Here is a 16,071-nt window from a genome sequence, read left to right on the forward strand (position 1 = left end):
GGAGGGATCCAGGCCCCACGGGATTTTTTGGCCAAGATCCCTGTCAAATGCCAGCTTGGAATTCCAGCATCGCTGCTGCTTGTGCTCAGCATCCCGCTCATCCCATCCTGCTCATCCCATCCCGCTCACCCCATCCTGGGGATCTCTGGGACACCCCTGGGCCCAGCACAGGGTGACAGCAGGGACAGGACTGTGGTGATGGAGCTGCTGCTCCTCTCCAGCCAGGAGCTTCCAGCACACCTTCAGAGCATCCCTGCAGCCAAGCACATCCCTGCTGCTGCACCATTCCTGCCTGGATCCATCCCTCTGGAGCGCTGCCCTCCCGCACACCCCCGGGGCAGAGCAGGGTGTGACCGTGTTTCCCCTGCAGCCCTTGTCCCCAGTCCCTCTCCAGCTCCTCTGGAGCCCCTTCGGACCCTGCAAGGGGCTCTGAGCTCTCCCTGGATCCTTCCTTTCTCCAGCTGGACGCCCCCAGCTCTCCCAGCCTGGCTCCAGAGCAGAGATGCCCCATCCCACATGGAATCATTTCAGCTGGAGATGGGAAGAGGTGCCCGTTGGTGGGGCACAGGCCTTGGAATCAACGGGATGCTGGGAGCAAGGATAAGCTCTGCCAGGGCTCTCGCCTGACATTCCATAGAAAAATCCACTATTCCCTTAAAATGATCAGCCCTTGCTGTGGGCACAGCCCGAGGAGGCTGATAGGAGAAAAAAAGGGGGAAAAAACGCCTGGAAAAGTGTTGCTGTGCACGGCTTCGGTGTCTCCATGGCTACGGGAGCTCGTGGCAGACGTTCCCGAGGAACTCAGACGTGCCGGTGCCAATGGAGACCGCGGGGCTCATCCCCGCCACGGCAGGTCCCACTCACATCCCATGGGATCAAAACAAACGCCGAAAGGAGAGATCCCATCCCACGGCCGGCTGGGCGGGCGGGGAGCCGCGAGTCCAGCGCCCGGCTCGTGTTCCCGGGAAAGCCGAGCCCGTGATCCCGGGGAAACCTGGGCGTGTGGGGAAGGTCTGGGCAGCCACTGCGTGGTCACAGCTCCCGCTGCAATCAGAGCTTGTCAGGATGTTCGGATCCATCCTTTCCAGGAGCAAACCTTGCCGGCAGAAAGGATCCATCAAAATCACGGCGGATTTTCAGGGTATTTTAAGAAAATGGTTTCACGAAGTTTCTGCTGCATTTGCGTTTGAAAAGGGAGGTATTTTTGGAAGTTATTCCTTTCCCATTTCAAATCTATGTAAATCCTGTCAGATAGTCCCAGTTCCCAATTAGCAGCACTGCAGCAGCCGAGGGAAAATGAATTAAAGCTGTTTAAAAAGCACCTCAGCTGAAAACATCCCAGGGAAAGGCAGGATCGAGATCAAGGACAGAACAAAATCAATGGATCCATCCCTTAACCCGTGCTCATTTCCCTGTCGAGGGCTGTTTCGAAATCCATCCGTGCCAAACCGCCCTGGAAGCAGGATGGCTTTTAAGGGATAGCACAGAAGTGCCGGATCCCATCTCCCCGTGGGACTCCCGGTGTTTTCCAGCCCTGCCCTCCGCTGCCGGGACATCCCCGAGAGCCCCCCCCAAAGCTTTGTGTGCCTGGTCGGTGACAGCCACGGGCTGGTGGCGTGTCCCGGCTGCTCCGGCCCCTCTGGAGCGCGGATGCTGTGTCAGGATCCTTCTCCTGTTGGGCGGCTGCCTCCAGACACTCCCGCGGGGATGTTTGGAAGCTCTTTCCCTCTGGAAAGGAAATTGCTGCTGGACTCGGCAGCTGCTGCCCAGCCCGGCCCGGCTGGGGCCGCGGAGCTTTGCCAGCGCTGCTCCAGGTCCCCGCGCTGCTCGCGGCTCCTGCCGAGGCCACGGCGGAATCGCAGCGGTGACTCCGCACTTCAGGGGCGGAACCAGGGAATCAGGGAGTGGGTCGGGTTGGAAGGACCTTAAAGCCCATCCAGTCCCACTCCCTTCCCACTTTCCAGTATGCCAGCTTGCTCCAAGCCCCTTCCAACACTTGGACACCTCCAGGGATGGGGCAGCCACAGGCAGAACCTTCCCAAGTGGAATTTCCTCCCCGTGCTCCATGGGAGAGTGTGGGGGGAAGTGTTATCCAAGCCTTCGCCTTAATTAAGCTTTATTTATTTATTGTAGCTGGGAGGAACAGTCAGAGCCAGAAGAATCCCACACCCCTCAGTAACTCATCCCTCCACCGAGCCTGACAAAGCCCCCGCTCCCTCCAGCAGCTCCAGGGAGAACTCGCAGCTCTTGGAGCTGATCTGATACAGGGCAAGAATCATTTTGGAATCATTCACCACAAAAAAAACCATCTCAGAGGCTTTGGCAGAGGAGCTGAGCTCTGGAGAGGCAGCACAGGAGCTGCTGCTCCATGGATCTGTCCCAGCTCCCTTCCCAGATGAAAAACACCTCATTCAAAAAAACCTCCCCCTCTAATGAATTGTTCTTGAACGAGGTTGGTGCTCCGGGCTTGGCATAGCTCGTCCCCCGGAGCCGTCGTTTGGCAGGAATGTTTTGTGTGCTGAAGGCTGGAAAGAAGAGCCCCGGTGCCAGAAAGGCCCAGGGAGGACAATTCCACCTGGCAGCAGGGGCTGCATCCCTAAAAAATGCAATGGAGGGAGGAACAGAGGAACAAGGAGCACTGAGGGATCACTGGGGATGTGCTCAGAGCCATCCTGATCATCACATTCCACCCAAATCCAGCTCCAAACTGGGAACTGCCTGAACAAAACCCCCAGGGCAGTTTGTCCGAAGTCCAGCACCGCAGGATCCGGGGGGCGGAGCCCCGAGGGCCTCGGGATAACAGCGTGGGATGGCCCAGCCTTCCCAAGGAGCTGCGGAACCACAGAACCATGGAATGGGCTGGGCTCAGCCAAAAACATTCCAACCCTTCCCTGGAGGGTGGGGAGGCCCTGGAGCGGAATTCCCAGAGCAGCCGTGGCTGCCCCTGGATCCCCGGCAGTGCCCAAGGCCAGGCTGGAGCAGCCTGGGAAGGTGTTGGGGATGTGGGGGCTCCGAGCCCCCCACGCCAGGATGGGAACAGCCCACGGAATGTCAAAGCCTGGCAGGGAGCAGCTCTGAGTCACCATCCCACCATCCCCATTCCCATGGCAACCCTGCTTACCTTGGAGACATCCCGGGGAGGGAGCCACGGGCAGGGCTGGCAGCGCCCAGCACCCGGCATCGTGCGATCAGCAGGGCTGGGAAAAGCCTGCAAGGCCACCAAGTGCCACATCCCCGTGGATTTCAAACCCCTCCAGGGACGGTGACTAGGCCAGGCCTTTACAACAATTCCTTTCCATGAAGGAATTTTTCCAATATCCAACCTGAGCCTTCCCTGGTGCAACTCGAGGCCGTTCCCTCTACTCCTGTCCCTGTTCCCTGGGAGCAGAGCCCGATCCCCCCGGCTGCCCCCTCCTGTCAGGGACTTGTGCAGAGCCACAAGGTCCCCCCTGAGCCTCCTTTGCTCCAGCCTGAGCCCCTTTCCCAGCTCCCTCAGCCCCTCCTGGGTTCCCTTCCCTGGAGTCCTCCATCTCTGGCCTTTCCCAGCATCCCAGCCCCTCATCCCAGCCTGGAGCATTCCCTGGGGTGGTTGTGACCCCAGGAACCACATCCCACCCTCAGCCTGCCCTGAATGTGGAATCCCCACACTCTGGGAATGTTCCAAGGGCTGCCTCTGCTGCTGGATTTGTCACATTCCAAGGAAAATGTCTCACCCTGGGCTGTGGGAAGGTCCCAGGGATGTTCAGAGCTCCGGACACTCGAAGAGAAGGAGGAACTGCAATTATTCTCTTTAATCACGGCGGCACGGCAGAGCTGTCCTGCCTCCCCCTCAGCACCACAGCAATCCTCGGATTTCCTCTTCCAAACCTTTTCCCACCCTCGTTTTCCATGGACAGGGGGCAGGTGGTGCCCCCAAACACCTCCAGGAGAATCCCAAACCCTGCAGTTCCTGCTCCCCTCAGACATTCCCCCAGCTCCTCCTCCTCCCCACAGGAAGAAGCTCGGGAAGGAGGGTCCCAAACCCCACCGAAGGCTGCTGCTGGAACCTGAATTCGGGGGATTTTTTTTATGACTTGGGATTTTCAAACCCCGTTTTTTAGGTTGGGCCTGGAAGGGGATTTCACCCCATGCTCCAGCAGCAAACTGGGAGGTTTCTGCTCCTGGACCCAGGATTTGTGCAGGGATGAGGAGCACACAAGCCCAGAGAGCTGTGCAAGGAGCACAGCCTTCCTCCTGGGAATGAGATGGGATGGAACAGAAAAATCCAGGGTTTCCAAAGCAGCCCCACTCCTCAGACATTCCAGCTGCTCCTCCTCTCCTGCCCCACACCCTCCACCCTCCCCACCAGCCCAAGGGATGCACTTGTGGCTCTCTGTGGCCAGAACCAACAATGTTCCCCCTGCTGAGCTGTGGGTATCCAAACCTTACCCCTGGATATTCAAACATCACCCCCATCCCATCCCATCCCATCCCATCCCATCCCATCCCATCCCATCCCCAACCTGAGCTTCCAACACCTCCATGTGCAAAGTCCTGGCTGTATTTGGTTTGGGAAAGTGCAAGACACAGTGGGGACACGAGGCTGGAGCTCGGACAGGAGATTGGCAGCCAAGAGCCCCTCCAAGGCCTTTCCCGGGATCTCTGAGGATGTCAGCAGCTGGGAATGAGGGCTCTCTGTGATTCCCAGCTGGCTGGGAGCACTGGGAAGCACCCAGGAGCCTCCTTGAGGCACGAGGGAAGAAGCAGCAGCAGAGCTGCTTGTGTCACACATTCACGCTGAGCCCCCCGAGCAGGGGGTCACCCCCACTCCTCAGGGACTGGGATAACCGGGAGCCTGCTCTCCCAAAAATCCCAGCCTGGCCTGCTCCCCGTGGAGGCTGGGGCGAGTTCCGGGCTGGAGCTGCTTCCAGAGGGGGGGAAGGGCCCGGCCCAGCCCTGCTCAGAGGACCTGCTCCGTGCTGGAGGAGGAAATGTCCAGGAGCCTCCAGGCCATGTAGGGGTTGAGCTCGTCCTGGTCCCTGCACAGGGCCCACACGTAGAGCATCCGCAGAACCTTGTCCTGCCGGGAAAATCCCGCAGTTAGAGGGGCACGGACACGCTGCCCTGGCGGGGCTGGGATGAGGTGACCTTTAAGGTCCTTCCAACACCGGAATCCTGTGGATTTGAGGGTCCCCTGTCCCTAAAACTCCCCGTGTTCAATATTCCAGCGGCAGCTCAGCACTTCCACCCAACCCCGGGCACTTGACTAAAGCTGAGGTTTGGGTTCCACTGGAGAATTTTAATGCCTCTCCCTGATTTATTGCGGCTCCAGAGGAATCCGACAGCAAACAGACTTTGATATCCTGTTCAATAATTATCCCATCAATATTTATCTCCCAGGAATGCAGGAATTCAGCGCAGGGAATCACTGGATCAGCTGTTCCTGCCCTGGTTGTGAATCAGCCCAGGCGGGCCCCATCATTCAGATGAATCCCATTTTTCCAGCCTGGACTAAAGGCCAGGGTTGCAAAAGCCAGTATTTGTTAAATGCCCTTATTAATTCCAAGCAAAACGTGCTGGGAAGTGCCAGCACTGTCCCCATGTCCCTATGAAGTGTCCCTGAGCTACTGAGGCACAGGACAGGCTGGAGCTGCCTGGAGAGAGACACTTGGGAATAAAGGAGCTCCAGGAACCTCCTCCAGCGGCTGCCACGAACTCTGGGAACAGGGAATTCCATGGGCCAGGCTCAGCCTGGAATCACCCAGGAAGGAACAGCCCCAACCACAGCCAAGGGCATTCCAGGAGGTGCCAGGGGTTTGCTCCACAAACCATTCCCTGTCCTGTTCCCGAAGCACCACACACAGCCTGAGCTGCAGCCGGGCGTGGGAGTTCCCTGTGGGATTTCCAGGGAATGAAGGCATCGTTCCGTGTCAGTGTGGGGAGCTAAAAACACGGATTTGGGGATTTTTTCACTCAGTGACTCAACTCTGCTCCCACCCTGTTTGCCAGAGGGCTCTGCTCTCCCAGAAAGGGGAAGGAAAACCCAGCAGGGTGAGGTGGGAATGGGATGGAGCTGGAGCTGCAGTGGGAGATCCCAGACCCCAAACACGTCCCAGACCCCAAACATGTCCAGGCCCCACTCACCGGGTCCCCTTCCACCACCTCCCCTTTGTGGTTCTTGATCACCATCACCACCTGGGCCTGGAAGGTGATGATCAGCACTGGTCCCTGCTCCATCATCTTCCCCATGGCCAGCTGCAAGGACAGAGAATTCCATGGAAAACAGCCCATTCCTGCAGGTTCACAGAAGAGCACCCAGAGTTTCCCACCTCCCCCAGGGCTGGACAGTCCCAGCTCCCCCAGAGCTCCTCTGGCTGTTCAGCCACATCAATTCTGTGGTTCAGGTATGATGGAAAAGCTGTTCCCCAAAAAACTTCCCATTAAAAAATGCCTGGGAACCTTCAAAGCTTTCCCCAAACTGTTGTGAATTTTTTCGTTACTTTCCCAAGTCCATAAATCTGGGAAATGGGAACAAGCTCTGCTCCGTTATTTCCAATTAGAAAGTAAGAATAAAGGACCCCCTGCTCTCCAAAACTGGAGTTTTCTGAAGGAAATGCTTGGAATCCTGAGCTGGAAGGGACCCACAAGGATCAAATGGAGCCTTTTCTCCTGATTTTACATCAGTTTCTGCCAGGAAATTGTTCTGAACCAGACAAAAACTGTACCACAAAGACTCCGAGGTGAGCACCTTCTGTTTGCCAGGATTTTTCTCCTCTGTTCCCATTCCATTAAATATTTAAAGGCCTCATTCACCGGAATGCAAGAGGAGTGGAAATTCAGCTTTTTCCTTCTAAAAACCCAGAATTCTCTTCCTGCCCTCTGTGGGAAACCTTTTGCATCCCCTTTCTGTGGGAATGCAGGATGCCAGGGAATGCTTTGCTGCTCTCCAGCTCCGGAATTCCTGGCTGTGCTGCCCCCAAAAGGAATCACAGGGACTGGGGACAGCGGGATTTTCCTCTTTCGAAATGTTCCTACAGATTCTGTTTTATCCCCTCATAAAGGAAGCAGCACCAGGAAGGGCACAAGGCTGGGCCGTGTCACAAAGGAATACATTTATTTATAGGCAGATTTTCCTGCTCCCTGAGGCAATCTCAGCAGCTCTGCAACGTTCCTGTGCCTGATCCCAGGGAAATCAGCTCCCATCCCAGTCCTGGAGCTGGCTGGACTCACTCAATCCAGCCAAATAAAAATCAGTTTTCCACCCAACTCCAACCCCAGCCCGATTTCCGAGATATTTTAGATGCCATCAATGATCCCACAACATCCATCTGCCTGTGGGGTTCCAGGAGGAGCAGGAATGTCCCTGATCAGTGCATCCCTCCCAAACTTCCCACTTGGATTATTTCTCAGTGCTGGGATCCCTGGAATCTCCCCAAGCAGGTCAGGACGGGGGAGCTGATCTTGACGCCGGAATGAGGTGACAGAATTCCTGTCATTCCCTAAGTGGGGCAGGAACAGCTCCAGCTCCTCCACAAAGGGACCTGGAGAGCACCTGGAACTTGGCTGAGTCATCCCAGAATCCCTGGTTTGGGTGGGAAGGAGCTTAAAGCTCATGCAAGAGTGGGATTTTCCCTCTGGGAGCAGAAATGCCAAACCCCAGAGTTCAAACCCAGCAGGCAGAGCAAAGAAGGTTGGACTCGATGATCCTGGAGGATTTTTCCAACCTTAATGATTCTGAAAATCCCCTCCAGAGCCCATTGGTTTAATTCCTCCCCCAAAGGAGATCCTGGACAGGGAACTCACGTCGATGTTGTCGATGTCCAGGATCCTGGAATGGAACTGGAGCCCCAAGGCCTTGGCCTGCTGGATGGGATGGGCCAGCTGGCTGTAGGTCTGAGGGAAGAACAAACTTGGGTTGGGAATTGTTTGGAATTGTTCTGCCACAAAAAGAAAAGGGAATTTCTGCTTGGAGAGAGCCACCAAAAAAACCCCACGAGAAAAAAAGCCCCATTTTTATAAATGTGCTGAAGGAAGGGATCAAAGAACTGCAGCAAATGCTTTGGGATTCACCAAATTCCCACTAAAAATCCCACTTTTCCTGGGCAGAACGTGAGGACCTGAGAGCACCTGAGAGCTGAGGGACTCACAACTGGACTGAACAGCAGAAACAGGGAAAACCAGGGAAAACCAGGGAGTTTAGTGACCAGAATCACCAGCTCAACACCTGTGGGATCCCTTAAGAGGCTTTATCACCTGGATTCTCAGGGATAGGATTCCCATTTCCTCCCCTGGCTTATCTGACTGATTATTCTCAACTCAGGAGCTTCATTTCCAATTCCAGCTGCCTGGGAAATGTTTGGTTTTGGTCTCACAAACTGCAGGGAGGCTGCTGCTTCCCTCCAGAGCAATCCTGAGGTGTCATTCCCTCGGTTGCTGGAAGCAGGGAAGGTTCTTTGCTTTCAGACTGGATTATTGGTAGAAAAAATGCTCATCAGGATTTATTAAATAGAAAAAATTGCCTCTCCCAGCCCTCTGGTGGTGGGGAACAGCACAGGGAACTCACGTGGAGAAATTCAGCTCCTGAACAGAGCAACAGAATTATTTTGGACTTTACAGCACAATAACTTTGGAGGAATGAAGACCCAAATAAAAGCCCCCCAACACTGTCAGGAAGTCCCTGAATTCCAACCAACTCAAATTCACAGTTTGCAAGGCAAAACCCCCTCAAAATAACCCCATTTCCAAGGGAGAATCCCAGGCTTTGGGGCCGCTCCTGGGAGCTTCACTCACCGCCTCATAGCACCAGTCCTTGAGGATGTCGAGCTCCCCGGAGATCAGAGCCTGAGGAGGAAACCAAACAGAGCCTTTTAAAGCTCCTCCTGTATCCAAGTGGGACCAACCAGCCCTTCCAGCAGCAGAACACCTCACATCCCACATTCTGTGGGACTCTGGGGGGAAACTGAGAGCTGCAAAGGGGAACAGCAAAAAGGATTTCTATCAAAACACAGGAGCTGAGGCCAAGGGACATAAAGCTTTGGATAATTAAACTCTCCCGAAGCTTCCAGCCAAACCTTCCTGTTAAATCTTCCTGTTACACCTGCCAGGGAGCCAGCAGAGTTCCCAGGGCTCAGAAATCCTCAGATCAAACAGGAGCGGGAGCAGAGCTGCAATTTTCCACACTGAAGAATTCAGGGCACAGAAGGAACAGAAGAATCCCTTGTTTGGCTCCTCAAGTCGCAGTTCTTCCAGTCTCTCCTGAGTCCCTCAGAACAATTCCTGCTCTATTTCAAATCCCAGGTTCCCTCTGTCTTCCCCGTTGCAGTGACAGGGACCTACACCCATTTACAGTCACATCTCTCATCACTCTGAGTCCTTAAAAACATCAAATTCCAAACACTTCCATGACCACTGAACCTTCTGTCACGGCCTGCTCCTGTTCCCAAACCCCAGATCAGTAGCCAGGAGCACATCCCAAATCCCTTCCCTTATCCCTCTGCTGTCCCCATTTGCTCACCCCTCTCCCTCTGATCCCACCTCATTTGTTGTTCTCCAGGCCAGAACAATCATTTATTATCTCATGGTTTGAACCTAAATGTGGGATCCGATTCCTTTCCCAAGGTTCTGTGCAGAGCTGGAGAAGCAAATCCTGTCCCAACTTTTGATTTTAGCAATGGGAAAGTAAAAAAAAACAACCTTCCATGGGATAATAAAGGGAAAAATGCAGGGAAGAAATGGATCCTGTGTCACCTCGAGGACGTTGGGGATGATGTCCCGCTCGCACTGCTTCAGGAAGCGATCCTTGTCAAAGGATGGATCCACCTTGAGGATCTCCGTCAACACCTCGGACATTTCCGTCTTGGAGAACAATCCCCCTGGAAAAACAGCTCAGTGGGGGGGTGCCACAGCCACCAGCACCGGGAGACAGGAACAGCCCTCTGGCTACCGAGCAGAGCAAGAGTCACCCTGGGAACAACTCCAGCCTTGAAGTCAAACCTGGGATTTCTCCCGCCCAAGGACTGTCCTCCCACCCATCCCCCGGTAACGATCCACGCAAAACCCGGCAAAGCTCGGGAATGTGCCCCAGCGTGGCAGCAGCAGCACGGGAGGAGCAGCAGTGCCAGCAGCAGGAGCAGAGCCAGAGGCTCTGGGAGGAGCCCTGGGATGTGCCTGTACCGATGAGGTCGGTGACGCGGTCGGTGACGGCGCGGGACGCTCGGATGAAGGCGTTGTCACTCTCGTCGTACTTCATCTTCATCTCAAAGAACCCTGGAACGGGAGCAGAGAGCTCAGAGCCCTCCCAGCTCACCCTGAGTCAGGGAATAACCTGCAGCATCCAACCTCTCCTCAATCCCTTTCCTCAGCACCAGCTGTGAGTTGGTTTTCTCCCCATTTTTCTCGCCACTTTTCTCCCCGTTTTTCTCCCGGTTTTCCTGCAACGTTCTGATCTCTCAGGAACTTTTCCTCTGCTGTCACTCTGGATTTAACACCTCCTGGAAGGGTATTTATCCAGTGGAATGAGGAACTTCAGGATTGGGCTCACTTAGAGCAGGGCTGCTCCAGCTGGTGGAGCCCCATCCCTGGAGGTGGCACCCAGGGCTCTGGGGGTGGCAAGGTGGGCATCGGGCACAGCTTGGACTCGATGGTCCTGAAGGGCTTTTCCAACCTAAATTCTGGGATTCTGGGATTGTTTTCAGGGCACTCCCACTAGAAACAGCCTCAGATGATATCAAAGATCAGCTTTACAGTACAAAAAGATCACAGGATTTTTTTTTTAAAAAAATCTTTCACCTGTTTGGAAGTTGTGTTAAAGTCCCTCGATTTTTAAGGATTTCCCTGGTTTTAAGCTCTAGCTCAGGAGGAGCAGAGCTGCCTTCCCTGTCCCTGGTGCCAGAACAAAGCCAGGGAGGGAAAAGCAGGAAACCCACGAGCTCAGTTCCCTCTGAGCAGGGTTTGGAGCCCTGGAGCTGGGAGCGCTCCCAACAAAGCCCGGCTGCAGGAGGGGCCGGAGCACAGATGGAGCAGCCTGGAGAAGCTGCAGGGCTGTCAGCTCTGCCTCCCTCCCTTCACAGCACTCCCAGCACCAGCTCCAACCCCACAGAAAAAGGTGGGAATTTGTGATTTGCATTCTGTCGAGGCTGGAGGCACAGATGGAAGCAGATCCAGAGGGAAGGGCTGGGAAGGGAACGTGCTGCTCCCTCCGAGCACTCACTGTTGAAAACCACGTTGTTGTCCTTGAAATCTTTCCACTGCTGGTACCACTTGGAGTCTTTATGCAGCACCATGCCCATGGCCTCCCTAGAGAAGGCAGAAAACAGGGATAAAACGTAGATATTTGGGAAAAATTAACTGGTAACAAATACAGACAACACCCTGAGGAATATCCCTGCAGCACTCGGCATCACTGAGGCTGAGACAGCACATAAATGATGAGCTCCATTACAGGATAAATTATAGCCTCATCAATTATAAAATAAATTGTGGCCCCGTAAATTATAGCCCCATAAATGATCCACCAGATAAATAAAACACCAGACAAATAAAAAACCAGATAAATAAAACATCAGATAAACAAAACTCCAGATAAATAAAGCACCAGACAAATAAAACTCGACTCAGAGGATCAAAGCAGCACACGAAAAAGCCTTAGTCCTGCCCAGCCTAACTCAGCAGCAAGAAGTTAAAACTGAGCACAAAACAAAGCTCAGCTCAGAATTTCACCTCTGAACATTAAATCTCAACTTCAGAATTGGAAGTTCCCAGTTCCAGCACGGGAAGATTCGGGATCATCAACTCCTGCTGGGAATGCGCTCCCAGACCCAGCTGCTCCCACCCCACAGCCCCTGGATTTTAATCCCTGACCTGTTTCGAAGTTTTCCATCAAATTACACCTGGAAATATCCCCCCCAGAGGATCCCACACGTACTCATTGGCTTCAAACACTCGCTGCTCTTTAATCCTCTCTCCGGAATATTCCGTCCGTTTCCGGAGCCGCTCCGGGCGTCTGTAGGGCCCAGTTTGTCCCAAAACACTCTCATCTATTTCCTTCTTCACAGTTTCTACTCCCTGCAAGGCAAACAGCCCTGTTAGTGTGGATTTCCTGCTCCCCCAGAAGCTGAAAATCCCTCCTGTGATGGTTTGGGAGAGCAAAAGGCGCTGGGCATTGCCAGGGATGGGGCAGCCACAGCTCGACAACAAAACACTGGATATTTTCTGCATTTCCTGCAAAAAGAGGGATTCAAAGAAGCTCAAATCCCACTGGAGAGAGACATTTCCCCCCCCGCTGCAGGCAGCTCCGCTCTGCCAGGCTCGCACCTCCCAGGCAGCGCCAGACCCGCAGTCCCGGCTGCCAGGGCTGCCCGTGGGAGGCGGCTGCTGCATTTCCCACCCAGGCTCCCCACGGAGCCAGTCCCGAGGCTCCGGGTGCCGCGGGAGCCCCGGGAGGATCGGCACCTGCGAGATGGCTTTGAAGGCTGCAGTCCTGCCCAGCTTCTCCCCTCCCCTGGTCACCGACTCCGCCGACTGCTTGGCCGTTTTGGCCGCTTCCTCCACCCCTTCCTTGATCTTCCTGCCCAGGTCGCTTTTGCTGACCTCATCCAAACTCTGCAAGGGAAACCAGGAAAGGTCATTCCAGCTCCATCCCTTGGCCCCAGTTCCTCTCCAGCTCTCCTGGAGCTCCTTTAGGCCCTGGAAAGGGCTCTGAGCTCTCCCTGGAGCTTCTCTTCTCAGCCCCAGCTCTCCTCAGAAGGGATCCAGCCCTTGGAGCATCTCCACGGGCCCCTCTGGACTCTCTCCAGCAGCTCCACATCCTTATTTTGGGCTCCCAGGGCTGCAGGTGGGGTCTCTCTTTTCTCCATCCCCCAAATCCCAGAGGAATCCCCGGGCTGGGCCTCCTCTGACCACACTCAATCCATTACCCTGTCAATGCCTCTGCTTTTAAAAGCTCCAGGGTCCGAATCACCTCTGGAATAGCAGCACCTGCCACCAATAATGACAATTCCAGCCCCCCCAAAAGTCCAACGGAAGCAGAGCTGCCCTAAGGAAATGTCCTTTTACCTCTTTAACCGTCCCTGTTATTTCTCCAAGTTTCTTTTTAATCACTTCTGAGGTCTTCACTGTTTCAGATTCAATGGTTTTCTGGGGGAAAAAAACATTAATCAAGAGACAGAGAATACTCAGACCCAGCTTGGATGGAGCACAATCCATTAAGGCTGGAATTGAGGGCGAAAAAAGCGACATTTCAGGAGCTCATTGCCTGAGTCAGCAGCAGCTCAGCCTTGCAAATGATGATGTTCAGAGCTCTCTGAACAACACAAAAGAAACAGTCGATGTTCAATTTAATGCCCCATTATTTGATCTGCTCAGAAATGCAGCCAAGTGTCTGCTGGAAAGATTTTCCACTAAAAAAAAAAACAAAAACCCAACCCCAAAACATTCCAACAAATAAATATTCCAAGGCATCCATTTAGCACCGAGTGCTTCCAGCCAAGCAGAACTTCTCCTGAACAGTTCAGCTGCGGATTGAAATTTACACTCAGAGCAGTAAAAGCTCAGGGACTGGGCAATAAACCAGGGAACACTCACATATTTCCTCCTTGCTTCCCGAAGTGCATCTGATTCCTCCAGCTTTTTAGCTTCATCCCGGAATTTTTTAATACTTTCCTTCATCTCTTTGTTTTTGGCCAATTCCTGTTTGATGTTCTCCACAAAACCTGATATGAATCCCTTCCTTCCTCCTGAGGAGTAGCATCTGGACTGGAGAAAACCATTCCATGTTGGAGAATCCCAAGGAATTCAAGCAAACAGGAGTCACATAACACAAGCTTCAAAGGCAGGAGGTTGACTGACCAGAGGGAATCATTGGGTCACTCTCATAACACGTGGAAAACACGGAGCTGCCTTGGAAAAGCAGCAGCTGATCCCTGAAACAGCCACATGTGCAATGCATTCCATGGAATCCCAGGATGGACAGGGTCGAAGGGACCTTAAATCCCACCCAACTCCACCTTCCACTATCCCAGGGTACTCCGAGCCCCGTCCAACCTCAGCTACCCCAAAATCCCTTGAGTTCCACTCAAAAAGTGGAAATCTCCTGCCTAAAACTGGTGTTTCCCAGAGCCACATCCACATCCAGCTCAGGACTCTGCTGGGAAAACACTTTGGGGGTGGAAATGGAATAAATTCAGGTGGGACCAACCTGGGAGGTGCCCAGGGCAGGGCTGCTGATCCTGTACAGGGCACTCCTGGGGAAGGCAGGGATGGGATAACGCCTGGAAAAGAGCCACAGGCCACTGAGGAGACATTTCTGCAAGGAAAACAGCACAGGAGGAGCTCAGGGAACCATCCAAGAGCTCCCAGCACCTGGGTTTGGGACAGCAGCGATGCACAAATCCATCCAGGAGCTGAAACATGAGAAGCACATGGATTTTTCTGGGGAAACGCTTCCAAACACAATTTTTTCCCAGCTCTGGAGGAAACCCAGGACCCCTCTGAGTGTTTGTGCTGCCCCAAGACACAGGGCAGGAAAGATCTGCTGGATCCCAGAACAATCCCCGGCCGGTTCTGCTGCCCCTGCCCAGGTCCAGCCTGCGAGTCCCCGCGCGGGAAGGGGGCATTGCTGAGCCCGGGGCTTGCAGCAGGTGAGAATCAGGGAAAATCCCACCTCCACACCTTCAAAATCTGTATTCGAGCCCCGGGGCAGGAGCCAAGGACCGAACCAGGGCAGCTCCCGACCAAAGGCACAAATCGAGCAGAAATCCCCAATGCCCCGCTTAACTTTGGGCACAAAGGACTCGTCCAAGCCCCTCACGCTACGAGTGGGAGTTAAAGGAGACGCTCCGTGCGCAGCTCACGGCAAAATCGCCCTTAAGTGAACCCCGAGAGAGGCTCCGGGAGCAGCTCCGGGAGCAGCTCCGGGAGCAGCTCGGGGCACGGCGGCTCCGGGAGCAGCTCCGGGAACAGCTCGGGAGCAGCTCGGGGCACGGCCGGCTCCGGGAACAGCTCCGGGAACAGCTCGGGAGCAGCTCGGGGCACGGCGGCTCCGGGAGCAGCTCCGGGAACAGCTCGGGAGCAGCTCGGGGCACGGCGGCTCCGGGAGCAGCTCCGGGAACAGCTCGGGAGCAGCTCGGGGCACGGCGGCTCCGGGAGCAGCTCGGGGCACGGAGGGCTCCGGGAGCAGCTCGGGGCACGGAGGGCTCCGGGAGCAGCTCCGGGAGCAGCCCGGGGAGCAGCTCGGGGCACGGCGGCTCCGGGAGCCCCGGCACCCCGGAACGGCCGGGCCGAAGGGGCCCTCAGCAGCCCCCGATCTCCCCCGGCTGCCGCGGCCGGGACCCATCCCGCCGGGCCGGGCGGGAGCAGAGACCCCGCAGCGGGGGCGAGGAGCCGGGACCGCGTCCCCCGGGTGTCCCCACCGGGGGCTGACAGCGCCGGGGCCCTGCGGGCTGTGAGCGAACGGCGGCCCCGGCGCCGGGCCCCGCCACCGGGCCGGTCCCGCGCTGCCCCTCCCGTTGCCGCAGCCCCGCTCGCTGTCCCCGCCGCCCCGGGCAGGCCCCGGCCCGGCCCCGGTGCGGCCCCGTCCCGCCCGGCCGCGGTGCCCCCGCTCACCCGGCACCCTCCGGCCGCCGCCATCGCCCCGTGACCTTCGCGCGGCGCCGCGCGGTGACGTCACCGCCGCGCCAAAACCGCGCCACGTGGCCGCGAGCGGCGGGAGCGGGCGGGAGCCGCGGGGCAGCCCCGGCCCCACCGGACAGCCCCGGCCCCTCCGGCCAACCCCGGCCCCACCGGACAGCCCCGGCCCCTCCGGGCAGCCCCGGCCCCACCGGACAGCCCCGACCCCTCCGGGCAGCCCCGGCCCCTCCGGCCAACCCCGGCCCCACCGGACAGCCCCGGCCCCTCCGGCCAACCCCGGCCCCTCCGGGCAGCCCCGGCCCCTCCGGCCAACCCCGGCCCCACCGGGCAGCCCCGGCCCCTCCGGGCAGCCCCGGCCCCTCCGGACAGCCCCGGCCCCTCCGGGCAGCCCCGGCCCCACCGGACAGCCCCGGCCCCTCCGGGCAGCCCCGGCCCCTCCGGCCAACCCCGGCCCCACCGGACAGCCCC

At 56.3% G+C, this 16,071-nt stretch overlaps 1 protein-coding gene across 1 annotated transcript; it reads right to left on the reverse strand.

The window, feature by feature from the left end:
• Positions 1 to 4,518: 4,518 nt before the first annotated feature.
• On the reverse strand, positions 4,519 to 15,659 carry TIMM44 (translocase of inner mitochondrial membrane 44). Its single transcript, XM_032092938.1, has 13 exons — positions 15,580 to 15,659; positions 14,174 to 14,281; positions 13,561 to 13,731; positions 13,033 to 13,113; positions 12,430 to 12,579; positions 11,903 to 12,042; positions 11,189 to 11,274; positions 10,153 to 10,245; positions 9,727 to 9,851; positions 8,770 to 8,820; positions 7,783 to 7,872; positions 6,124 to 6,234; positions 4,519 to 5,059 (listed from the first exon to the last, which is right to left on the reverse strand). Exons 1-13 carry the CDS (start codon positions 15,601 to 15,603, stop codon positions 4,940 to 4,942), a joined length of 1,350 nt encoding a protein of 449 aa, XP_031948829.1. The 5' UTR covers positions 15,604 to 15,659; the 3' UTR covers positions 4,519 to 4,939.
• Positions 15,660 to 16,071: the final 412 nt, after the last annotated feature.

Source organism: Corvus moneduloides, chromosome 28, assembly GCF_009650955.1.
Source record: "Corvus moneduloides isolate bCorMon1 chromosome 28, bCorMon1.pri, whole genome shotgun sequence".
Taxonomy (NCBI): domain Eukaryota; kingdom Metazoa; phylum Chordata; class Aves; order Passeriformes; family Corvidae; genus Corvus; species Corvus moneduloides.

Bases quoted from the DNA above. Each gene is read 5' to 3' on its own strand.
- TIMM44 (XM_032092938.1), bottom strand. From the start codon at position 15,603: ATGGCGGCGGCCGGAGGGTGCCGG. The intron at 13,732-14,173 runs GTTGGTCCCACC...GGTTTTCTCCAG, and splicing joins CTGCCCTGGGCACCTCCCAG to TCCAGATGCTACTCCTCAGG. The intron at 7,873-8,769 runs GTGAGTGAAGCT...TTCTTCCCTCAG, and splicing joins AGGACTGGTGCTATGAGGCG to ACCTACAGCCAGCTGGCCCA.